The 25,352-nt window shown below is 48.3% G+C and overlaps 1 protein-coding gene across 5 annotated transcripts in view; it reads left to right on the top strand.

Annotated features, from left to right (window-relative positions):
• Positions 1 to 25,352, top strand: part of Ten-m (teneurin transmembrane protein Ten-m) — a 45,742-nt gene that overhangs the window by 16,394 nt on the left and 3,996 nt on the right. The window contains exons 6-25 of one of the 5 annotated variants that reach the window (XM_084601312.1): positions 52 to 1,050; positions 2,422 to 2,699; positions 3,524 to 3,638; positions 4,574 to 4,678; positions 5,004 to 5,198; positions 6,530 to 6,739; positions 7,304 to 7,489; positions 8,936 to 9,082; positions 9,390 to 9,597; positions 10,789 to 10,908; positions 11,682 to 11,958; positions 14,930 to 15,197; positions 15,520 to 15,660; positions 15,740 to 15,989; positions 16,156 to 16,391; positions 16,501 to 16,658; positions 17,111 to 18,152; positions 18,910 to 19,175; positions 20,598 to 20,906; positions 21,999 to 23,601. In XM_084601312.1, coding sequence (XP_084457438.1) covers positions 52 to 1,050; positions 2,422 to 2,699; positions 3,524 to 3,638; positions 4,574 to 4,678; positions 5,004 to 5,198; positions 6,530 to 6,739; positions 7,304 to 7,489; positions 8,936 to 9,082; positions 9,390 to 9,597; positions 10,789 to 10,908; positions 11,682 to 11,958; positions 14,930 to 15,197; positions 15,520 to 15,660; positions 15,740 to 15,989; positions 16,156 to 16,391; positions 16,501 to 16,658; positions 17,111 to 18,152; positions 18,910 to 19,175; positions 20,598 to 20,906; positions 21,999 to 23,601 — 7,113 coding nt within the window. The remainder of the gene's footprint in view (positions 1 to 51; positions 1,051 to 2,421; positions 2,700 to 3,523; positions 3,639 to 4,573; positions 4,679 to 5,003; positions 5,199 to 6,529; positions 6,740 to 7,303; positions 7,490 to 8,935; positions 9,083 to 9,389; positions 9,598 to 10,788; positions 10,909 to 11,681; positions 11,959 to 14,929; positions 15,198 to 15,519; positions 15,661 to 15,739; positions 15,990 to 16,155; positions 16,392 to 16,500; positions 16,659 to 17,110; positions 18,153 to 18,909; positions 19,176 to 20,597; positions 20,907 to 21,998; positions 23,602 to 25,352) is intronic. The other 4 variants (XM_084601314.1, XM_084601310.1, XM_084601313.1 and 1 more) reach the window with 4 other exon arrangements.

The following is a 25,352-nucleotide window of genomic DNA, read 5'->3' as shown; positions in this document are numbered from 1 at the left end:
ATTTTTAAGCGTCGCGTAACTCCGCTTTTGTCCCTCCTCTTCTCTTTCCAGCAGTCCCTTTTCTCAGCTGGCAAGGCGGTCAGCACCGGTGTCCAGTAGTCATCGATGACGCAGACCCATCTGCTGCTGGAGAAAGCTACAAAAGTACGTACCACAGCACCGACGCCAGCGACGACCCTCGACCGCGCCTCCGGAGGGCAGCACCCCCATACCCCTCTGTTTCTACTTCCATGCCCACTAACATCGAAGGCAGCGGCGAAGAGCCGCCCGATCTCTGGCGCCCTCACGAGCCTAGCTCCAGAGTGCAGCGAAATCGCGGAAGCCGCAGTCCCATGCACGAGCCCGAGTTCGAAGCGGACACGGTTATAGTGATACCTGAAGATCCCCCGGCCACTCGCGTGAGCCGCTTACGTTGCGTCTGTAAGCGATCCTTCCCCAACCATGCGGAGCCTGCCTCTACCTCGACTCCAGTCCAGGCTCCGAGGTCTCCCCCGGTTAAGAGATCGGAAGCCGCAGAGGTCCCCTCCCAGGTCCCGCGCACCATGTCCCTGTTAGGCTCTCCTGATCACAACGCGACGAGCAATGAAATCCCCATATCTGTTCCTGATGACGATGAAAGTAACGCCGCTGACGATGTTCGTCATATAGGTGATGTCAGCGATCTCGAAAAAAACGTGGTCGAGCTCGATAGCGGTGGCGGTTCCCCGCCAGTTCCTCAGGACGCGGAGAAAGGTCTCGAAACGTCTCCGCGTCTTCCTTCTTCGGAGAGCGCCGAAGAGTCCTCGAGCGAACAGGGGCTTTCCGCGGCGGACGCCGACGAATTCTTTACCGTTGATAGAGATGGGCTGGACGATAGCACTCGTGCGCCACCGTTGTCTGGCCGGGACGACGGTGACGCGATCACTAACCTGAACTCGATTGAGCATGTTGCCGGAGCTGAGATGGACATAGATCCTCGGCTGGGTGCCGACAAGGAGGCTGGAGGCTCCGGGCATTCGAAAGCTGTCACTACCGCTGCCTCCGGGTCCACAGAGTGGCCTCACGATCTTGGTAAGTTGAGGCCTTCGCATGCAGGAGCGCGGTAAGGAAAGAGCTTCCAAAGCGAGTGGGCAACGGTCCACTGCGAAGACGCTTCCCTTCTGCCTGGGCCTGCTAATCGGGTTCCCTTCGCCAGCCTCGCCTCCGTCCCTTGTCGACGCTCTACGTCCGCTGGTCTCTTCACGCCTTTTTTGTGTGCTTGACAGGTGCGCGTCCGCCCTTCGTTCGCCGTCTCTGCGCGTGTGCTTGTGTGGAGCGCTTGCGTGTCGTCGTAGTGCGTATAGCTTCCGAGCTGATCGCTTTTTCTCCTCTATCCGATTTGTCGAATTGCAGCTTCCGCTTTGCTAACTCAGCGTGCTATGTGCTTCCGATTTTGTCTGCTGTCCTCAATAAACAGTGCTTTCCTTTTTTCACTGATAGGCTTTCTCGAGTATTCTGGGACTACTGTTTAGTGCAATCAGTAGGGGTGTGCGAACAGTACTTCTTCGAAACCGAATCGAATACGATCTGGAACTATCAATAATTGTAATCAGGGTGTGCGAACGGTACTTCTTCGAAACCGAATCGAATACGAGCAATGCAGCTTCGCTACCGCATCGAATACGAATGAAGTAGCGAAAAGCTGAGTCTAACATTTTGAAGATTATTCGCTACTCGTGTGAATAGTCGTATAAAGTAATTCGTTGTTTGAAACAGCGAAGAGATAGCGGGGCGCTGTGGTGTGGTTGAATACCTTGCGGAGTTATACCTCTAGTTTTTAAAATGCATAGCTCTATCTCCACTAGGAGGCACGCAATACGAATTCATAATTTTATTCTATGACCACTAGTTCTTACGTCTCGGGTAACGAACGTTTGATACTGATGACGACAACGAATTAATCAGCGCTACATCTCACTAGATGGGAATAGCCACAGCTACATATGTGTCGCGGCCTTGGCTACCATGGATTAAAGCAGAGTTTGCTAAACCTTCCGGGGGTTTGAGCGTCGCCTTATCTTGGAGACCATGTATGAGCATTTCAACACTCCTGCACGACGCAAATGGAGTCAGAGTCAGATTCTCCATCTTGCGCAAACCAATCACGGCATCATGTTATACAGTGGACCATTTGTTTTGTAATAGTCGCCCAAGAAAACTGTGGCTTGCCTTATTCGAATGTTCTGCATTTTTTAAATCTATTCAAAAATATGTGAACACATTCGATTTGTTCGGAATAATTTTGAACAGGCACTATTTGACTCTTTCAGCAAATTGAATAGGAGAATATTCGATTCGCTATTTCAACATTTCGAGCATTCGCACACCACTAGTAATGAGCAATCCTTGTCATTATAAGTTGTCAGGCACTGCTGGTAACCAGTGCGTCTCCTCCGCCGACAGGCCCGTCTGTTCTGCCGCCCAAGACGCTGCCGCCGAGCAGCGAGTCGTTCGCCGACATGACCGTGGGCAAGCGGCATAGCAAGGCGGTCGCCTCGTACGGCCACTGGAACGTGCAGTTCCATCAACAAGAGCCGGGTCTAGTCAAATTTAACTACACGCTGCCCACGGGCGCCAGCCTGGGCATCTACGGACGCCGCAACAGCGTGCCCACACACACCCGCTACGACTTCGTGGAGATCCTGTCTGCGCGGGACAGGCGCCACCGCAAGGCGGCCAAGGTGCGCTCCTTTCCACTTAATTGTCACAGCACATTCGAGTCGTCTTCATAGTGTGTATTTGGACCTGTGTGTGAATGTGTGGTGACTTACCTTGCGCAGAAAGAGCAATCGTTACTAAACGCAGCCGCACCGCCGCCGCTGCGCGGGATACGCGAGGGGCGCGCTCTTTCCCAACTGACCCGATCTAAAAATGTCGCAATAGACTAATTGACGCGACCATCGGCTATGAACAGGGCGTTGGACAAAGCAAGCTGCGTTTGAAAATATTGTGCACGTAGTCGCCGTCCAACAACAGCACGCCTCCGCTGCCAAATGGCCGAACCTCCCGCAATCTTTCCGCGCCAACGTCTGGCTAGCCTGACTTCTCTACGGTGGATTCCGAGCGCTGGCGTCAGAAAAGCGTGCTAGAATTTGTTATTCGCTTAATAATCAACCCCGTGATAAAATAATGTCAGAGTTGAATTCCTCTTGGGGATTGCTCCACTCAAAGCTTTCAAATTTGACTCCAATACTCAAAAATACCTCCTCTGTGGATTTCTTGCATTGGAATATTGCGAGTACATGCCCACTGTTACTTGTGCGGAGCTCCAGTACTAACAGCCAGGCAGTTCTCAAAACTCTCAAGCTGCAAACGCGCAAATAATCATAAAAGAAACACATCAATGTTTCTTTCCTTGCGGCATAAATTCTTTTTTCGCGTTAACTTTCTCCAATAGATAGTTGGTGCGATAGAGTATATACTCCATCCCATCACCTCGGCAATGTCCAGTATACTGGACCTCGTTCTGTCTTGACACTAGCGTTTCTGTTCCCTTTTTCAACAGCAGGAGAGCTTCAATATGGAATTCATTCACTTCCTGGACCATGGTCGGTGGTACATTTCGGTCTACAATGATGGCGACCAGCAGCAGGAAATCTCCTTCATCAGCGTGGCCACTGGTGAGTGGGTGGCTATTATCACCTACCCACTGTAGCCACTCCATGGTATCAATATGCACGACGTAATAGCAGTTGCAAGAAACCATTAGAGCGTCGGTTCCTCTTTCCACACTCGGAAAAAGGCGCGAAAGTATTGATTGTCGGGGAATTGGCCGGCAGACAACGGCCCGCAGCTTGCAAAATTTTACCACATATGTTAATCAAAGAAGCAAATGCTTAACTGAATTGTCTGAATAATTCCTTCAGTATAGCGAGCAGGCGTAATAGACCAGGCGCGGATTATGCCGACTTCTTTTCTCACCTCCACAACCACCACCAAAAGAGAAGCTATGTTTGTAATAACCATGCTACTGCCATTTCCCATACGAAATGTTCAATTTGCAATTGAAATACATGGCTCAAATGAAACCTCCCTCCCTCTTAGCATGAGTGACTTATAAATCCTCCCTGTTACTGACTAGTGAGAAGGCCAAATGAATGAAGCATCGGTGCCATCACCAAAAAAAAATGGAAAAAAAGAAAACGTTTCGTGGATAATATAAGTCAACACGAAAATTATGTTCAATGCTGTGTAGCAAATGCTCATCAGACTATGCTTATTGTTGAAGGGCAAGTGAGTAAAATTTCACTTTGGAAGACTTCGTACTGGACTACGTGGGTTCTTGACTAAAGGAATCTCTGCGCCAAATAAAATCGCTTGATGGACGATGCGATAAGAGACCCGCTAATTTATTAATTTCAATTACCGTGTGAAAATACTGTTAATTGTGCAGGCAACAGACCACGGTGGTGACGAGTGAAGTTGATCGAAGTTTGCACTAGAGAAACACCCAAGAAAAGCAAAATAAAGAATTTGTTATGGTACAAGAAAAGAATTCTTTCGAGCAATAGAGGAGAGCGTGAGCGACGGCCCTTGTTCCTATTTCCCTTTGCAGATGTATCGAGCCTCCCTTGCCCTTACGATTGCCACGGGCACGGTACCTGCAACATGGGGAAGTGCGACTGCGATCAGGACTACGCGGGCGATACTTGCGCCTACCGTGAGTTCTGCATGCTCTGTCGCTGTCGTACCAAGTGTTCCATCTCTTTGGTCGCTCGTGCTGAGCAGCTAAATTTTTTTTTTGTCGTAAGTGGTGACGCTTTGAGCTAGCTGACACTTTATTTCTATGCTAATTCATTGTTACTTGTCTCTAATTAAGAAATAAAACAGTTTGGCGTCATTATTGGCGCCATATTTTCGTTGCACTAAACGCTCGCGGAACATTTGAACTGTGCACAACTAGCGCTGGTATACTACCTTAGACTCTAGGCCAGAGTGAGCCGGGAGTGTGGGTTGTGAGAGACGCTGCGTTGGCGCATGCGCAGGCGTGTGCCCGGTGCTGTGCAGCGGGAGGGGTCAGTACACCGGGGGCGAGTGCGTCTGCCAGCCGGGCTGGAAAGGCCGTGAATGCCAGCTGCGTGAAGACGAGTGTGAGGTGGCCGACTGCTCGGGACACGGCGACTGCCTGGACGGCGTCTGTCGCTGCTTCCCCGGTTACAAGGGCGCCCACTGCGAGGAAGGTCAGTCATTCCGTGCGCTACCACGTGGCGACACGCTTACTTTCGAGCTGAGTTTGAGCCTGTCAGTTTCAAATCTGGCAGCATATGAGGGTATATCAGGTGTCTCAGAGAAGCCCGCCAGTAATATTTAAATATTTTTGGTAAAGTCGTGACTTTTGCTTTATAGTCATATAATCACGCTAGGGATAAGTTAACCAATATAATAATAAAGTTTTAACTATTAGAGCTGAGATTCTGGTTACATGAAGATATTTGTAACTGGTCACTGGTAACAGCCATATCAGCTTTTATTATTTCAACAGCGCAACTAAGTCCCTTCGCGCTGTGGCTCGACCACTTCTGTCCATTTCTCGTACAACTCAAAAATTATGCGCCTGCATAGCATACTAATTTATGTGCATCAAAATAGGTCATGCAATGTCGCATATGCAACGTGATCTTACCTGTCGCGCTTCCACAGCAACTCCGACAGCTGCGAGCAGTGGTGAGCACTGCAGCGCCGGCGGGACGAAGAAGGTCAAATGGCACTTGCGTCACGGAGCGACGCGGTTTATTGGCTCCAATTTTGAATTGTTCTAGAAATGGTCAAATTATTGAGCCACTTCACGCAAGGTTGCGTTTGATTATATTCGGAAAGCTGATATGGCTAATGATTGTGATCACGAACAAATATCTAATTGCAACTTGGTGTGTATCTAATAGTGAAAAGGTTTACTATTAGAGCTTCGTTAATTTTAGTTGTCATTATTTATGATATGTGATGTCCGCCAACACTGGCATCAACTGTCCTGCAAAATTAAACTTGTCACACTGAAAAGCCAATTGTTAAAAATTCCTGGTTGAACTTCCTAAAGCACCTGATATATGTACACATAGATATGTACCTGTAATCTGTACAGGGCCAACTTCATGATCTAGGCGTATGTGGCCATATATATATTTACAGCCTTGGTCAAGAACCATTAAGCCAAAGGATTTTCATCTCAGCAACAAAATGACGCCTTGAGACAGATTTTTGTTGGGATAAGAAATTGTTTCTTAGAATTTGAAATGCCCTTTCACCTTTAATGATGGTGTGACGGTCCATTTCGCGACTTGGACGAAAATCGTTTGGCCCGGCTTTTGACCAAGACTGTACCTTATTTGCATGTACTGTCAGATATTATATTTCCAGACATCGGTAACAGGGGTTGGGCATATCTGGACATATCTGGACATATGTGGCCCATATTTACTCACACTGCCATGCATGAGTGAAAGCCGCGATGCTTCTAAGTTTTTTGCTGAAGCGCTTGGCCAAGAGTTCTGACCGTGCGCGGCGGTGCCCGCAGTGGACTGCCTGGACCCCGAGTGCTCCGGCCACGGTGTGTGCGTGAGCGGAATGTGCCTGTGCCGCAAGGGCTGGAAGAGCAACGACTGCAGCGAGCCTGACAGCGACGCCCTGCGCTGCCTTCCCGACTGCTCGGGACACGGGCAGTTCGACCTGGACCTGCAACGGTGCGCCTGCGACGATCAGTGGACCGGACCAGACTGCTCACAGGGTCAGTGTTGCTACTGCTCTTCACCCCGCAATTGCCGCTTTGACTCTGACTCCTATCTCGCCAGATATGATAAATAACCGACATCCTGAAGGAGAACCAATAAGTGATGCACAAAAATTTCAAAGGCTGACATTTTTTTGTGAGAGCTTTGTATGTGTCAATTTATTCCGTAGTAGCAGCAATTTACTACCCATTTCTTTCGTTTCCTCGTCTTCTTTTCCTGCTCCGTTATTTAATCACAGCCGATGACATTCAGTATAATTCACTTATCTTACAGAAGCCTTTATAGGCGAACACACGCATGCGAACGAGAGCATAAGGGCCATAGCGCCCGTTACCGCGACGATCGCCGGACCACGTGGTCCGAATGATGGGGCACTGGCGGCGCTGTGGAGTTTTTCAAGTGGCGTGCTTTAGTTCTACTATCTCTCTGAGTAGGCGGCGCGACCTGCGGCCCTAGTACTTTCGGCCATGACTGCAGAAGCTGGGACAATGCGCCCGAATAGACCGCAACCCGAGGACGTCACTCGGCTCTCACAAAGCGCTTGCGACACGTTGTTACAGAGAAGTGCGACCTGGACTGTGGGCCGCACGGGCGATGCCAGGGAGGCGAGTGCATCTGCATCGACGGCTGGACGGGGCCCAAGTGCAACGAAAAGCTGTGTGATGTCCGCTGCGTGGAGCACGGCCAGTGCAAGAACGGCACCTGCCTCTGCATCCAGGGCTGGAACGGACGTCACTGCACGCTCGGTAAACGCTCACTCTTCATCTAAACACTGGTTTCTGACCTCAGGTAACCGCGAGGGCCGCATTTTGGTCGACACGAATTGCAAGAAAGTCTATTTTATGGGCGATGTCAGCGCATGTCGAAGAATCCCACGAGGTACGAATTAAATGGAGCCCTCCGCTACGGCGCGGCGCGTTCGTCATGGTCGTGTATCACTTCGATACACTGCATGTCGTATCTTTGCGCAAGGTGGACTGTTCTCATGGACAGCAGAAACGGCGTTTGACATCGATATTTTTCGATTCAAAGCAATGACGGGGTTATAATTGGTAAATGTTTTTGAAAAGACCCTGTCCCGATGCTATTTCAGTTTTGGATCCGGTATTGTAAAATTGGAGGTGAAGGAGTGTTTACACCAGTGTCGTAGTTGCTGCACTTCCAGACTGAGGGCGGTGCAGCTAATTAGAATTCTGATTCAGAGCGCCTCATTTTGTCTGAAATGCTAAAATACTGTTTCTCCGCCGTTTGGACGCTCGTCAACGGCTTATGAAGCGAGCACGTTTGTGCTAACTCTTTCAGCTAGACACATTGGCGCCTCAGCCCTGTTGTGCCTATATGCCCGTCCTTATTGTCATCAGCATTGTTTTTATTGACATTGTGGCTTTGGACGCTTTACGATAGAGTGGTCTTAGGTTTAGCACGCATCCCTGCTGTGTATATGACGTGGAACGATTGAAGACTTCTCCGTTTCTCTTTCTGGTGCAGTGACTGGCGCAGGCCAAGTACTATTTTTGCAAAAGGTGTGAAGTTTTCAACTCGCTCCATTGTTCGATCCTGTACTCCGCGGTCTTTAGGAAACAGAAAGCTCACTGCAGTTGCCACCTGGTGTCACATCTCCGTGAACTGTGGACACTCTTCAGTGACCGGTTGTTCTGTACTGAATGACAGAGCTGTTGTGGCTCTGACATTCCAAAATTGAAGCATGACGCTAAATTCAACAAATGTATCAGCAACGTGAGATGAACATAAAGCTACTGTTGCATTTTATCAGATGTCCTAGCGTTGTAAAATTCGTCCCGATTTAATTTTTTTGCTTCGACAAAGGAATTATAATACCACTGAGTGCATTTACCATCTTGTCATTCTAATGCGTAAGCATTAATTCACGAGGTCCAACCGGCTCACCAATTTCTTTCTGCGTTGTCGTCAAAATGGCAGGCGCTGCCAACTCGGGCTTCGCCATTATAGATGAGGTCAGAATACATCGTTTCGGGACTCTTGAATCCCGTTCGCACAGCGTGGTTTGAAGCTTAATGGCGAGAAGATCGACTGCCATTATAAACTGCTCCAAACTAGTTTTCTCGCACGTTATGCTATAGGTTCAACCACGAACAAGTGCGAACTAGTTTGCAAGTATCTAGAAAGCGTGATAGACTAACTCTCGCCTCGTTTCTTTCCGCCGTTTGCAGAGGGCTGCCCTCATAGCTGCAACAGCCACGGTGACTGCATCATGTCCGACGGAGACTGGCGATGCAAGTGCCACGGAGGCTGGGATGGTCCGGACTGCAGCGTTCCAATGGAAAAAACGTGCGACGACCGCATTGACAATGACAATGGTCAGCAGCTGAAATATTCACTGTCGATTTATACTAAAACCTCGCTGATGCACTACTTGACTACTAAGAAGCCAAGAAAACGAAACTAAGCTTCTACAGTGCAATATTCCAGAAATCAATTGTATCTCGTAATTATTAGTTGTACAGTAGAAGCCCGTGCCCCGAATGTTGCTATTTAGAATGTCGGCGCTGTTCCTAGTTCTTATTAGACTTATTTTCTTCCGCAAATGCACACTGTTGCTACTGAAATGATGTAGATGTCAACATATATCCCGCTTACAGTGTTTGCCTCTTGCCCTGTCCACAGACGGCCTGACTGATTGCGCTGACAGCGAGTGCTGCTCACACAAGGCCTGCGTGAAAAACCCACTCTGTTTTTCCTCGTCTGACCCACTGGATATCCTGCTGCGGAAACAACCGCCGGCGGTGACGGCTTCTTTCTTTCAAAGGATGCAGTTCCTCATTGAAGAAGACTCAGTACAGAGTTACGCCAAGAAGGATGCTTTCAATGACAGGTATTGGGAAAGCACTTTCTTTAGCTTTACTGTACTTTTCTCTTCAATTGCCAAATTTTCGAGATTGGTTTTCATGTGTGTATGTGTATGCAGCTGGCATGCTTCCGAGGATGGAAAAACTTTCCTTATTAACATCTAGCTTCAAGCTTTATGTAGCAACGTGCGCAAATGCTTCATACTGTGCAGTGTGATTGTGCTTGAGTGTTGTGCCATGCCTTCAGCCTCGTGTTATTTACTTGCAGGTGCAGTGCATGCGAAATGCCAGCTTTCTGTCGCTAACTTGTGCGCCAGCGTGCATGCTTCTCTCTTGCTCTGCATCCATTAACCAAATACTTCGTTTCTTTACCTGCTGCTTCAGTGTGATACGGAATCATTTCAATGCAAGGTAGGTTCGTGTTTGACCCTTCTCTCTCTCTCTTTCGCTGCATGCATGTCAGATCTGCTTTCCAGACTAACTGTTGTGGACTATGATAGATATATTAGTGCAATTTTGAGTGGTAGTGCGTAACGCTCTGGTGCGTAATACATTTCCCTGCTTGTCAGCATATGTCTACTATGGGAAACTAGTCTTAGGGAAGCTTGAGCAGTGACCCTAGTCGAGCAGTGAGCTCTAGTGACCTGGGTGGGCAACTGGGGCATTTGCCAGGGCTCGATTATTTTACAAGTGCACAAGGAATCAGCCATTGCATTACTTCATCGCATTGCTCGACAGTCGCGACAGCCAGAAGCTGCTTGTATGTGTCGGTGTCTGTTGCTTCTTATTATGCATGCGTTCCGAACGATCTTGTTGTGTGGAAACACCTGTACAGGTGTTCCCAAAAAATTTTGGAACAAATAAAGGACAAAATAGCTGAAAACGTTCAGCTTGCACACGGTGATTTTCGGCTGAGTGCTTAGACTGTGAGAAAATTTAGCTTTCTCTTGTTTCTCTTGTTCCAAAAACCTCTTCAGAGGGTGTGCGTCCAAAATCTGCATGAACGCTTTTCCTTCCAGTGTGCCTTGCTTGCACGTATTTTCTACTTCTTTGTTGTAAGACTACCTTGCAAGTGTGCTTCACAGTTGTCTAGCAAGCTTGTCTTGTTGTTAGCATTTTATATGCTCGCTCATTTTCAACTCCTAACTTAGGAGCGTCTTTGGTGATTTCTACTGTGTGTGCAGTCATGTTTAATTATGTTGTACTTTCATTTACAGCCGGGCCTCTGTCGTCAGAGGTCAAGTAGTAAGTTCTTCTGGAAGTCCATTGAAAGGAATAAGAGTTGGGACTGCTGGAGATGGCTTATTTGGCTTCACGGTTACAAGAGACTCCGGATGGTATGTAATCACCGCATATTAGCATACCCTTCCGAGCGAAGCTATTACATTGACAGAAACCGGGAAATTAGATTGACCAAATTTACAACAGTACTGCATCCTGAAAATGATATGAAAAACATGTACATTTAAGATATGTAATAAAACTAATTTTCAGCACTGTATATATTCCATATAGCGCCCTTCAATCTAGAAGCTGGATCAATCCGCAACAGCACTTTCCTCAGCAGTTAAACTGGTCCAAATTACCCAAGTTTTTTTATGTCACTTACGATTAAGTTTTGCCCATACTTCTGGTATGGCAGCTGAGTGGCACTGGCTGCAGCACTCTGTTTCTGAGCCAATCTACCTTTGCACTGCAAACTTTTATCTACAGAAGTATTCTTTCCTAAGAATGAAAAAAAAAAAAAAGATAATTTCCTAAGATCGTTTCCTAAGAATGAAAGGGAAAAAAAAAAAAGCTTTTTTTTTTCATGCTTCAGGACCATGATTGCTCATTGTAAATACTAACTCTATCAAAGAATCATCCGCGGACCGCAGCTCTCTCATTTAGTCTAAACACGTTATTTTTATTGGCAAACTGATATTTTCATGGAGGCATTAGTAAAAAGAGGCACTATTTTTATATTTTAAAGTGATCTGAGGCATGGTGAAGGTTACTTCAGACTGAGATGCTTGTCTGTAAATGGCGCCTAGACATCACATTATTTTCTCGCGGCAACTATATCAGGCACCTGCATTCACTCAGTGTCATCCTTTATTGATCTCACCAGGTTTGATTTGATGGTCAACGGTGGTGGAGCAGTTACGCTGCAGTTTCGACGGGACCCTTTCGATCTTCATGAGCGGACAGTGATGGTGCCTTGGAATGAGATCGTCGTCATGGATCAGGTGATCATGAGCCTCAGTCAAAACAAGGCGCTGGAGAACCGAGGACTGGCCTGCACCGATCATGACTACGACACCATGAGGCCCGTAGTCCTAGCCACCTGGAAGCATGGCTTCCAGGGCGGGTGTCCCGAAAGAAGTGCTGTCCTAGCCGAATCACAGGTGCGTTCAGAATTGCCTGTTTTCTTGGGCTCATAAGCTGCCTGACATTGCGTGCCAATGAAGGGGGATTAGTGCACAAGAAACTTTTCTCTTCATTTTTTTTTTTTTACAGCGAAAGCTGTAATAGCTTTGCTTCTATGGCTTAGCCATCATAAACCCGCATTTCCTGTAATCTGCACCTCGAGCTCGCCTAAGGAAAGGAGAAAACCCAGGTAGTCTAAATTACCGGAGACCTCCACGATTCCGGCGTTTCTCATAGCCTGATTCGCTTTGGGACGCTAAACCAGTAACCAATCCAAACTTTTTCGTGCATTCATAAGTACGCATATACCAACTACGTTCACTGAGTTTTGGCTCGGACCTGTCCCGACTGTGAAATATGTAGCGTGAAATGACAAAGGTACGCGGCTGAAAAATATAACTCCTGAAATGAACGGCTAATGAATGGACACGCATAGCCAAGTAATAGTTGCCAGTCGCCACCTGCCACAGTATGGCAAGACAGCAACACCTCTACTGTGTCATGGGAAATCACCGCCCTTGCTTTACGTTAGTCGTGCTATTCCCAATGTGCGAGGTGTTTAGGGCCTGGGTGGTTGTAAGGCGAGAAAAGGCGCAGTAACTCTCTCGGTATGTCTTTGTCGCTGCACTTCCAGTCCGAGATCGCGATAAGCGCGCGGCACTAGAAACCACAGCGCATAACGAATACGCATGATCCAATACGTCATCTGGGAGCGAGTTTTATTGTATGTGATATAGCCTGGGTAAATTTCAGCGATTTGTTCCGTCCGCCTTTATTATTTGTCTTTCTGTTTCCTGGCGCCGCACACTCATCACGAACTGTCCCAATCGCGGTGGACACATGAACCGAGTCGTTAAGGACGCTATAGGGGCCAGCTCGAAGTTAATTCGGGCTAAGTAGTGTTCTTTAACGTCACGCAACACACACAGGCATTTGCATATCGACATCATCGAAACGCAGGGATAGAGGATCCTACTCCGCGATTTCGGGTGCATTGCCGAATACCGTAGTCATTAGGCTGCCGTGGCGGGCATATCAAGATGTCGAGAACAGGTTTCGCGATTGCTCAATATACCGCGCGTACGAAATTCCGCTTCAACGACAAACGCATGCGGCCTGGAAATAGTGGGCGCTTGTTTGACGACTTCTTTATCTGCTGTCTCAGACAACCACCAGATGTTACAGATAGCTATCAGGGAAGCTTACTGTTATCTCTTACAAGTTACACACTCCAGCCTTTTTCTTTTTCTTTTTTTTCAAATTGGCTGGTTTGTCATCTAGAAGCCGGCTGGCTACTTTGATTGCTTTGATCGCGCATTTAATGGTCGCAGCTTCCACTGCGACCTCTACTAGTAGCTTTTACTAGAACACTGCGCTGAGCAGCCCAGAACATGATGTCCTCGTAGTATTTGGAAACAAAGGCAGAGGGCGGAAACTTCTTATACGTTTCAGTAGCCACGAATTACAGCGCTAGCGCCAATTCCTTCTTCAGTTACACTATAGTGCCTAGTTACACCCTACATTCCGGGGACCGAACTATGGACCGATTCATTTCTTGGCGCTGGGGAAAGGACGTTGGAAGTAGGGGTAAGTTGGTGTATGGTCTCTGGAGATCGTACGCCCGTATGCGCGCGAGCGAGATGCCTTTAATGCGTTTTTTTTTCGCCAACTTTGTCATTGCTGCTGTGAGATAGTAGCGCTGGATTTGACACTGCGACCAGCTCGCAGCAGCTGCGGCAAGGTAGGCGAATAAGTGCACTAAAGGCAGCTAGCTCGCGCGCCCGGAGTGCGACCTGAGGAACGCACACACGAACCAAACATCTCAAGTGCAGCATGACCTCTCTGCAGCACCAATGGCTAATTAGGCTAAAAGTGTACTAGCTGAAGGGAGCTTGCGAGAGCTCTCGCGCAAACGCGCGCATTGCATGGGGCCTCGCTCGTGAACAAAGTGCGCAAATGCACGACTGAACACTTGCGTGTCTTTTGTCGGAAATTTGAAATTCGTGAAAATGCAACATGCTTAAAATACATACATACATCATGGGCGAACGGTCACCCGTGCACTCGCCTCGCTTCGGTCGGTCCACTGTCTCTCGCAACTTATCGGCTCTTCTGTAAGTTGAATTTGATTGTGTTCTCTTCCAGATAACAGCCGCAATGCATGCAGAGGATCAAACAAAGTGGTGGCGGTTTCTTGAGGCTTTATACATAACCAGTCATAGGCAGGTGTGGCGTCGCAATAATCAGAACGGCCTAGCAGAAGACGCGAAAGCTCTCCTTTGGGATTTTGTTACGTGCAAACCTACAACTATAAGCCAAACTATTCCATTCCTTCGCCTCCCAAAAACGCATTTCTACGTTACGAAAATATTATTTGAGAAAAGCATATTGGTTTAGGATTTCTAAAGCCTTCAAACACATGTTACGCAATTACCAGGCACTTTTCATTCTTTGTCTTCTTTTTATTTTTTGTCTTCATTTTTTGTCTCCGTGAATTCAACCTGCAAAATCGCAGCCATTAAAAAAAAATGTCATTGCTATAGCTTCAAAATGTTTTAATAGTTTGATATTGTGGGCCGTAAAAATTACGGATTAAACACTTAGAGGTACACAGTTTATTGTGCGTGTATGCAACCTCTTTCGTTTGGCTCTCGGAACTTTGGACCTATTCGCTGACTAGATCACTTTTCAGAAAGCGGCCTGCTGTGGGTAATTTGGGGCTAGGAATTGGACGCTGAGCTTCTAACATTGGCTGTATTCTCTCACCATCCTGCGGCTGGCCCGATGGAACTCAAATTTTCGTGGTCGATTTTGTAGTAATAAAGGTTGCCGATATTCGTGCAACTAAAGTTGAGCTTAGATGTGGCGAGTATTTAACCGAATGAGTGGCCGTTTCCTTACACTGCCGTAACGCACTGTGGCGGTCCTTTTCATTTTTTTTCTCTCCAGGTTGTGCAAGAGAGCATCGCCATACCTGGAACTGCCCTACACCTAGTGTACCACAGCAGCAGAGCAGGAGGTTACCTGTCCACCATTCAACTGCAGTTGACCCCAGAAACCATTCCAATGACTCTGAGGCTGATCCACCTCAAGATATCGATAGAGGGCATCCTTTTTGAGAAGAAGTTTGAAGCTGACCCAGGAATCAAATTTACATATGCCTGGAACCGCAGAAATGTCTATAGGCAGAAAGTATACGGAGTGGCAGTTGCAACAGGCAAGTACACAATGTTTGCAAGACTCTGTGGGATACTCCATGGATGCTGTTCTTTCTCTACCTTTCTCCTTCTTTTGTTGACGTATGATCACGTTTCCAATCGTAAGAAAGTGCTGTTTTTCCGCGGCAATTTTCAGAAACTACGTAGTGCATTTTTTGCCAGTTTGAACATTGCTGTTAGATATTGCAGATTGGAAGAAAACGCTACGTTACAGTAAATTAATCACTCCCTGCGCCCAGAGTGTGCCCTCTGAAAACGCATTGGTATAGTTTGCTTACTCAACCTGCTGTTAATTTTTTCGCCGGCCCTTTTTTCTTTCAGTTTACGTTGGGTACGAGTATATAAACTGCCCCTCCATAATATGGGAAGTGCAAGCGACACAAGTGAGTGGGCATGACATGAGCATATCGGAAATCGGTGGCTGGAATCTTGATATACATCACAGATACAATTTCCATGAAGGTAAGCAGCTGGCACGCACAACTCTTTAGATTTCTCACCTTTCATATATTTACAAACTTCCCTCTATTTCGGCTCTCAGGCATCCTGCAAAAAGGAGACGGGACGAATATTTACTTGAAGAACAAACCCAAAGTACTGCTCACAGCTGTGGGCGATGGCCAGCAGAGGCCCCTCCACTGTCAGCAGTGCAACGGAGTCGCCAAGGAGCAGCGCTTGCTCGCGCCCGTGGCTTTGGCTTCTTCCCCGGACGGCTCCATTTACGTCGGCGACTTCAACTTAATTCGACAGATCACCACAGATGGCAAAATTCGCACAATAGTGGAGCTCAGGTAAAAAAACTAGTCAGAATAGTACTCGTCGCTGCTTTGTTTAGGAAACTCGACTGTTGAGCTAGTTTGATTTGTTTGATGCGTACGCAAATTCTTTATAGTTTATTTTATTACTCTCGCTCAGAAATTAATGTGTTAATTTTGAATTGTTTTCGTAACATTCCAGTGCCGCGCAAGTTGCATACCGCTATCACCTGGCCGTGGGTCCCGCTGATGGCAGGCTATACCTCTCGGACCCAGAGAGATACCAAATCCTCCAAGTCGTTAACTACAAGGACATTCCGGACGTGAAAAACAATGTGATGGTCGTAGTGGGCAATGGTGCCAAGTGCTTACCCGGTGACAAAATGCTTTGCGGTGATGGAAGACCAGCAAGAGACTCAAAACTCGCTTACCCGAAAGGTTAGAAACCGATACCGATTACGAGCGCGATCACCTTGTCTGCATCAGTGCTACTTCTTTTCCTGTTGTGACCCTGTATCGCTTATCAATGAAATTGTTCTTTTCGCAGGCATATCCATTTCAATGCATAACGAGATTTTTATTGCTGATGGTACAAACATCCGTATGGTGGATAAGAATGGAATTATTCATACCATTGTCGGAGATCACTATCACAAAAACCACTGGAAACCTATTCCTTGCACGGGAACGTTTTCACTCACTCAGGTGAGTCACTGACCAATATTCTGGTGCTATTCATTTGATTTTGCTTGTTTCTTTGTCACAGCGGAAAATACAGAAAACCTAAGAGCACAACTCTTTAATGAATCTTTTCTGCTGCTGTACCTCCTTCGCACACATTCTGTTTATCAAGCGACGCCTGTAGGGACCAACTGGCCCAGATGTAACCAGCAGATTCCCTACTAACCCAGTTGGAAACCAGCTGGTGTTGTTGCAGATTCCCAACTGCCCCAGTTGGAAAGCAGCTGTTGTTGCTGTTGGGAACAGCTAGCCCAGCTGAAACCAGCAAGGTCGCTGTTGGGACCAACTGAAACCAGCTGATTCCCAACTGGAAATTTTCACCTGGGGCTTTGCGGCCTTTTTTCCTGCTGTCTTTTTTTTTTTATTGTTTTATTTTTCTCATTGCGCGGCGCGGTGACGGATTGTAATTCTCACAGGTTAACCTTCGCTGGCCTACTGAGCTGAGCATCAACCCTCTCGACAATTCCCTCCACATCCTCGATGACCACATGGTTCTGCGGCTCACTCCGGACAAGCGTATCAAGATCGTCGCCGGCCGTCCCCTGCATTGTCCGTCGACGTCGGGGCGGGAAAGAAGCGACTTCGCAACGGACGTGTTCCTGGAGGCGCCCCAGAGCCTCGCTTTCAGCCCGAACGGAGACCTGTACATCGCAGAGTCTGACTCGCAGCTTGTCAACCGCGTGCGCGTGCTCGGAAGCGACGGCCGCATCAGCCGCTTCGCCGGCGCCGAGCTCAAGTGCTCCTGCCTCGAGCTTAACTGCAAGTGCTTCGACGAAGACCACTTCCTGGCGACCACGTCCAAGCTCAGCACTATTTCGTCCATAACCGTTACCCCGGATGGCGTTCTGCACATTTGTGACCAGGGCAACCTTCGGGTGCGCTCTGTAACGGCGTCGCTGCCTAAGCCCAATGACCAGCACCTCTACGAGATCTATTCGCCAGAGACCCAGCAAGTGCACACGTTCAACCGACACGGACAGCACACCTCGACGCGCCACATTCTCACGGGGAAGGTGATTTACACTTTCACCTACAACGTCAACACCTCCTTCGGCAAGCTGAACACCGTGACTGACGCCGAAGGCAACAAAGTCTACATCCTGCGCGACTACAGCAACCACGTGAAGACCATAGAGAATACGCAGGGGGCCAAGTGCCAGTTGGAGATGTCGCGCATGAAGCTGCTCCAGAGCTTCGTGACGCCGGACAACTTCAAGACTGTCTTTGACTACCACGGCAGCACGGGCCTGGTGCGCAGCAAGATCGACAGCTCTGGCCGCTCCGTGGTGTACGGCTACGACGAGTACGGCAGGCTCACGGAGGCCATCACACCCAGCGGCCAGACCATCCGACTATCGTACAACCTGGGCACAAAGGGCGCATCGGTCACTGTGACTCGCGACAACAAGGATCCGGTGTCGTTGCTCATCAAGGGCTCTGACGTCACCACGCGTATCGGTAAGGGCTGCTCTCGGTCATGGTCTTCCCTACAATAAGTCGGTTGCTTTTAACTAGTATGATATTCGCGAATGCTTTCCGCCCATCAGTCATCAATGAAATCACGCAGTCGATCCCCTTCTCGGCGTCGGCTTCTAGCATAATTCGATTCAAAAGGCGCTTCTATCACGCGTTGGAATGATTTTGTGGCAACGGATGGCACCTTTCCCAGTCGCGACGTGATAAAGCGAACGTACTGAAAGCCAGACTTGCGAAACCGGACAAGCCGAGCAACCACTTTCGGCTCCGCTGGCACTCTGCCAAGTTCGCCTCCGACATCCCCCCCCCCCCCCCCCTCCTCCGCCCCTTATCACCGCTAGGGACAACTAACGTCAAAAGGTACACACCTTGATGTTATCGCTGTGCAGCAGCATGGCGCGCTGCCAAAAAACACTAAGGCGCGTAACGGAAGGACGCGCTGACTAACGCTTTTTTTTTTTTGTCCTCGCAAATTCTAATCGGCAAAAAAAAAGTGGAGGGGGGGGGGGGGGGGCTGTTAAGCAAGTAAATATAGTAAATTTACCTTTATGCAAATGGTTCTTGCCTGTTTTTTCGAGGCCATTCGATAGTTGAAACGTCAGATAATTCGAACCTTTTTCCGTTCCCGTAGAGTTCGAATTAAGGAGCTTTTATTGTGCACTTATCTACTACTTGAAAGGAGGGGATGTGAAACCAAAAATATATGCTTTGGCTATATCTTTGCTATGCTTTGCTCCAGGCCTCTCGGAAGAACGAATCACTCAGACTTCCGACGGCAGCCTCCTGTTGCTTTCGGAGGACGCGAGCTCGCGTGACATCGAGACCGTCGCCAACCCCGTCATCACCGACCTGAGCCCCGTGCTGGGAGAGACGTTCCCGGTGCCGGCCAAGCTTCGCATCAGCCTCAGTGACGACGTCAACCAGCGGTTCGAGTGGCGTTACTACCTTCGCCGCGAGGGAAAACTGCGCCAGAAGCAGATCATGCAAGTCGGCCGCAAGCTGAAGGTATACGGACTGGGCATCTTGATCCACTCTCTCAGCTTCTCACGCATTCGACCCGTGTGTTTGATGGCTACATCGCGCGCAATTTTGTCATCGTCAGCCGTGAATATCTAGCCGTGCCGATGGACAAATAATTTTTGTAGCGCCTTTTCATACATACCTAACGCACATATTCCGTGACGCACGAGCAGTAACCCAAACAATGTAGATAGTTTGCGTTTGAAAATATTCCTTACATGTGGAATGTCGCCGTCTTGTTTATTCTGTTGGGCTCAGCATACCTAAATCTCCAGGTGTATCTAGAAATGCCTCTGCAGGAAAAACGACACTGAATGGTTTGGTTTAGTTAATGAAGTTTAACTTTCCAAACCGACTGCGGCTACGATGGATGCTTTAGTAGAGGGATCCGAGTAATTCCGACCAAGTGGGGTTCTTTACGATGCAGTGACATCGCACACTACCAAAAAAAAAACGCAAGTAATTATACGAGGGATGCGACAAATCCACCTCAGCAGTATTAGATGTACATTGCGTTTTTACATTGATCGTTATCCCATTGCCTTTTAGAATTTGTTTTCACCGTCGCCTCACCGTTCTGGAGCTGCGTAGGTTCGGGAGGTTGGAGCGGAGAGCGCCAGAGAGTACCGGGAAGGTGCTCCGATCCGCTCCGATTCTCTAGGGGCAGGATTCACATGTACGAACAGATCATGACATTTTCGCTGAACGATGGATATATTGCTAATGCAGTAATGGAAGGAAACTTCGTACTGGGCAATACACTTGTTTTCCTATGATTTGAGTATGGGCAAGGAAGCCGTGTGTACTGAACTCTTTGTCCTTTTGTGCGCGCCGTTTCGCGAATTATAGAAACAGTCGCGCCGTGGTGGTGCAATGCTTAGCGCGCTCGACTGCTGAGCCCAAGGATGCCGGATCGAATCCCTGCCGTGGAGGCCGCTTTTCGATGGAGGCGAAATACAAAGGCGCCCGTGTGCTATGCGATGTGAATGAACTTAAAAAAAAAAAAAACGGTGGTTGAAATTTCTGGAGCCTTTCATTAAAGCGTCTCTCATGCTTTGGGACGTTAAACCCCACAAATCTAGCCGAATTATAAAAACTCTGGATAATAAGCTCGGTTTTTCTGGATGACCGGATGGTTATAAATTTAGCTCCGTAATCAACGGCGAACTTTCGTGCAGGCGAAAAGGCCGTTATCGTAGGCTAGGTGCATGCCTTTGGACTAATTGATGTTGCCTGCCAATAAACTTTCTGGCGTCTTAATCCGAAAGCGTCGCCGGTCCTGTTTTATGGCGTTCACGTACACTGCCAGGGATGCCAGGTTTTTTTTTTTTTTGTTTGTTTGTTTGTTTCGCACGTTAGAGGGCTCAGCGTGGTCAGGCACGCCTGACGTCTGTACTGCGCGCGCAGGTGAACGGCGACAACCTTCTGGCGATTGAGTTCGACCGGCAGCAGTACAGCGAGACGTTGTACGACCGGAACCAGCTGGCGCTTCTCACGGTTCGCTACGACGCTCTGGGCCACCCACTCAGCTGGCAACCCACGCAGAACGTGACGTCCGTCACCCTCGAGTACGACCGCTTCGGCCGCCTCGTCCGCTGGGAGCGCGGACAGCTCAGCGAGAAGTACTCGTTCGACATTCGCGGTCGCCTGGCCGACGTGCGGTACGCGGACGGAAGCGGCATCATGTACAAGTACGACGACGGCCCCATCAGCGTGGTGAGTGCGCTCTCTGCAACATCGCACTGAAATAGCCCCAGCTCTGAAAAGCAAAGTGCTACTTTACCACGATAACTGTAATAGCCTCGCTTTTATATCTTAGCCGTCGTAAGGTCTGCATTTCGTGATGTAATGATGCGTAATCCTTGCGCTGACCGAGAGAAAGGAAGAAAGCCTCGAATAGCGAGGCCGTGGTGCCTGCTGAGAGAGGAGGATACCATATCGCATAGCAGAGTCGGAGAGGAGCAAACAATCGCAGCCACGGAGCGGTGCCGCTTGCATGGTGGCGCTAAAGTCGGTGGCGCTTGCTTTAACGGCGAACCGGCCGGCAGTGTCAGCGAAGTGCGGCTAGTAACGTTAGTTCTATAAAGTTTGGTCTGGAACAAAATCATTGGAAGTTTCTCATTGAGAACTACTTTTGACCAAATTTCTCTGTTCTCTCTGTTCTTCAAACACGGGCGCGCAATAAATGATTTTCACTGTCTTGTTTCGTAAGTCGCAGAACATTGAATTGAGGATTTAGTTACCATCACTCTTCAATGAGGGGAGTCTAGTGATACATGTGCAGCCTTTGTCGAAAGTGTGCAGCCTCCGGGTTTGCTTTGCTTTTGGGTCATGCAGGCTGGTTCTTTTTTCAGTATTTGTGTTCATATTTGTTGATTTTAGAGGAGCTCTCATCTCTATCCCTCCTAAATGTAGCACTTGCGACTGAGGATCCAGACCCTTGAGCTGTATATTTTCAAGAAAAGTGACACTCCTGAAATTCCCATTACTATCTGAGCGCCAGTTAAAAATTCGAACGTAATTACAGAAAGATCGATAAATCAATACGTGCATGTTGTCATTATTTAGGAACGCGTTAAATGTATACCGGCTTACTTTAGCAAGTCTACTGTCAGGCAGCATCGTGCTTTTTCATTGCGCCTCAAATAAATTCTGTGGAATGTGAAACCGCATATGCAGGTAACCTGGAGGGGTCTAAATCACCATTGTTCAGAGAACGAAAGACCGCGGCGTCACTTTGCGAAACATTTTTTTTTTTCATGCTTCGTTGCAACAATGCGTGTTTATCTCTTTATTCCTCTTTTCCAGCCGACGGAAATCATCCTTCCCAGTGGCAGCCGCTACATACTCCAGTACGATGTATCCGGAAGTCTCCAAGCTGTGATTACTCCAAACGGACACAAACATGAGATAGCCACGCAGACGTCGATAGGGTTTTACAAACTTTTGTACTTGGCACCGGGCGTGGGTCACCCGTACGTTCTTCATTACAATGACCGTGGACAGATAGTGGCCAAATTCTTCCCCAAGAACAAGGGGCGTGTCGTCTACACTTACACCGACGAAGGCAGGCTGGAGAGCATCCTGTGTGGGCAGGAAAGAGCAGACTTCTATTACCACAACAGTACTGCCCTCATTAAGAGCATCACGAAAAACGTTCCGGGGCTGGACTTCAGGGTCGACTACCGCCATCACGGCTCGCTCCTCAAAGAAGAGCGCCACCGCTACAACAGCAGAAGCGGGCTCGATGGGGCCAAGTTCCGGTACCAATATGACCCTCGCCTTTCGTCAGTTGAGGTCGAGATCAACGGTAAGAGCACCATCACGACAAAGTACCGTTACAACAGCGAGTCTGGAGTTCTGGAGCAGGTCCAACAGTTCCTCGTGCACCGGCCCAAGTTGAACAGCGTGTTCATTCAAGACGAGGCCAGGCAGTACTCGAAGACCATTGGTACGGACACGTACGGAAGACTGGTGGTGCTCGCCATAACACTCTGGAACAAAGAAATTTTTTCACTCAGCCTACAGTACGACAATAGAAGCAGGATAAAACACGCGCACACCAAAATAGGCAAGGACCACGCCAGTCATTCCACTAACTATACTTATACTGTCGATGGCTTTTTAGAGGAAGTGTCCGGAGCGCAGCCTTGGAGATTTATCTACGACATCAATGGGAACATGAAAAGCCTCTGGGAAGGACCGCGACAGATTTCCCTGCGACACGACGACGGAGACCGACTCATTGGCTACGGAGACATTGAGCTGTACCTTGTGGACGTCCGCGGGTTCATTGTCCAACGAGGAGAAGAAAAGTTTAAATTCAACGCCATGGGCCAGCTCGTCCACGCTTTTGAGCTGCACCAGTACGAGGTTCAGTACGTGTACGACGCGCACAACAGACTTATAGCGCGAAAGGACCACAGGGGAAACATCACTCAGTTCATTTACGCTGACCTTCAGCGCCCGAACGCAATCACCCACATGCATTACCCCAAGGACTCCCTCACGTTCGTCCTCATCTATGACACCCTGGGCCACCTGATTTACATGCAGCAAGGAAACAACAAGTTCTACGTGGCCTGCGACCACCTCGGATCGCCTGTGGCCGTCTTCAGCTCGGAAGGAACCATAATCAAGGAAGTTCAACGGAATCCTTTCGGCAAAGTCACCTACGACTCGAATCCAGAATTCTTTCTGCCGGTGGATTTCCAAGGCGGCTTACGAGACCCGGTGACCCAACTCATCCACTTTGGCGGAAGAGTCTACGACGCCCTTGGCGTGCAATGGTTAACGCCAAACTGGGAAAGCATGCCAATGCTCCTGCAGAAGCCCTACGATATTCACCTGTACAGGTTCCGTGGCAACGATCCCATCAACCCTGTACAGAAGGACGACGGGCACCTGAATGGTAAGTTTGTGAGCCACGCGTTCGAGGTGTTTCATCGGGGCGCAGCTGCCACTGTAAGGTCTATATTAATCATCGGGTTAAATTCTGCCTCTCAATAAACATTGTGGGTATATATGTCGAAACTGGACCAAATGCCTTCGATTAATATTTATGTCGTAAAAACAAAAGAATTGTGATCGTGGGCCTTTCGTGATATCACTGGCTGGCGAGAGGATTCGGTTCGGTGGCGACGTAATAATTTCTAATGGTGTAATAATTTCTGCCGCACTCCAGCGATAGCGATAGCGTATAGACCTCTTACTCCAGAGCATTCGGCGTCGGCGCTGTCGGCGATGTGAGCTTAAATACACGAGCGTGCTTCAGTCAGGTGGAATTTAACAGGTGATCAGTCATGGCATTGATTGATCGGTGGGCTGTGTGACGTCACGACACTATGTGACATACAAGAGTTAGAGTAGCTGCCAACTCGGGCAGCTCTTTCGACAAAAGTAGTTGTTGGGCAAGTTGGTGTTTATGCTGATCCATAACTACAGCGCAAAAGACAAGACAGAGATGAAGAAGGAAAACCGCACAGGGTTAGACCCCTTACTCCCTTACTCTGAGGTGTCCCTCCTTCATCTCTGTCCTGTCGTTTGCGCTGTAGTTATGGATCAGCTCCTTCGAGATGAGAGAGTGAGATAGAGATCGAACATAGGACCCTTGGTTCCAGTTAGACACGCTATACCCTAGGTCACGCAAGCCCATTTGTACGGCTTGAATTAAGCTGGGACTTTATATCTATGTCGGGTGTCCTTCCACTTAATCAGGTAGCTAGTGACTTTATGCTATTGAGTATGTGTCAGATAACCGTGGCACTAATTAAGGGATAAGTGATTAAGCGAGTCGCAAAGTGCGTGTACACGAACGAGGATCCGCAACTGGAGTCGCAGACGGTGTCTATCAACGCTGTAGTGTCGTAATCTCAAAAAGGAGAAGATTAGTTACCCTCCCACTATTTTGAACATGTCTGAAATAAAAAAAAAAAAGGGGGAAATTCGGCCTCCAACACATTGGCGCTTCCCGCAAGTTAGCAATGCGTCCGACTGCGGAACTTCGCTCATTTTCTTCGTTATGGCTGCATTTGTCTATCGTTGGCTACGTAGGTGGCTTTGGGCAAGTGTTTCTAGTGGTCACACCATGCGAGTATGCTAGAGCCGCACGCAACGGTTTGTACGCGTACGTAGGCGACGTGGTCATTCCTGGGTGTTTTAAACCTGACATTAGGGTCTTGCACTTTGCTGCAGCAGTATGATTCTTTTAGTCAGACAAGAACGAAACGCGAACATGCTTATGTCATACTTTTCAGCGTTGCCGCGAGATATCTCTCCGCAACTGGCTGTCACGTTACAGGGATGGGACAGCTGCGCCAATTGGGCCATTTCGATATTTTTTTTATTGCGTCGTGCGGATCCAAAAGCATCAAATTGGTCAAAATTGCGCTAGTACGCGGCAAAAAAGGGCGGGCAAGCGCGACAACTTTTATTATTTTTTTTTTACCAGCGTTTCGTGGTTTCTGGGGATGTCCGAACATGCGAAGTGGTTTGTGATAGCGATTGCTATTCAATTCGCCGCGCATTTATTGTATATGTTCGATCCGTGTGAATATTCGGAATTCACGGGAGTTTTGTGTGTCCGAGCTAGCGGCCAGGCATCGCGGATTCCACATGACATTCACTGTTTGTTGCATTTCAAATAGTTCACACCACCTGCTC

The sequence above is a fragment of the Amblyomma maculatum genome, chromosome 4, assembly GCF_055883805.1.
Source record: "Amblyomma maculatum isolate TAMU_Amacu chromosome 4, ASM5588380v1, whole genome shotgun sequence".
Lineage (NCBI taxonomy): Eukaryota > Metazoa > Arthropoda > Arachnida > Ixodida > Ixodidae > Amblyomma > Amblyomma maculatum.
Note: the sequence above shows the minus strand (reverse complement) of the source record. Positions and strands in the feature narration are given on the sequence as shown.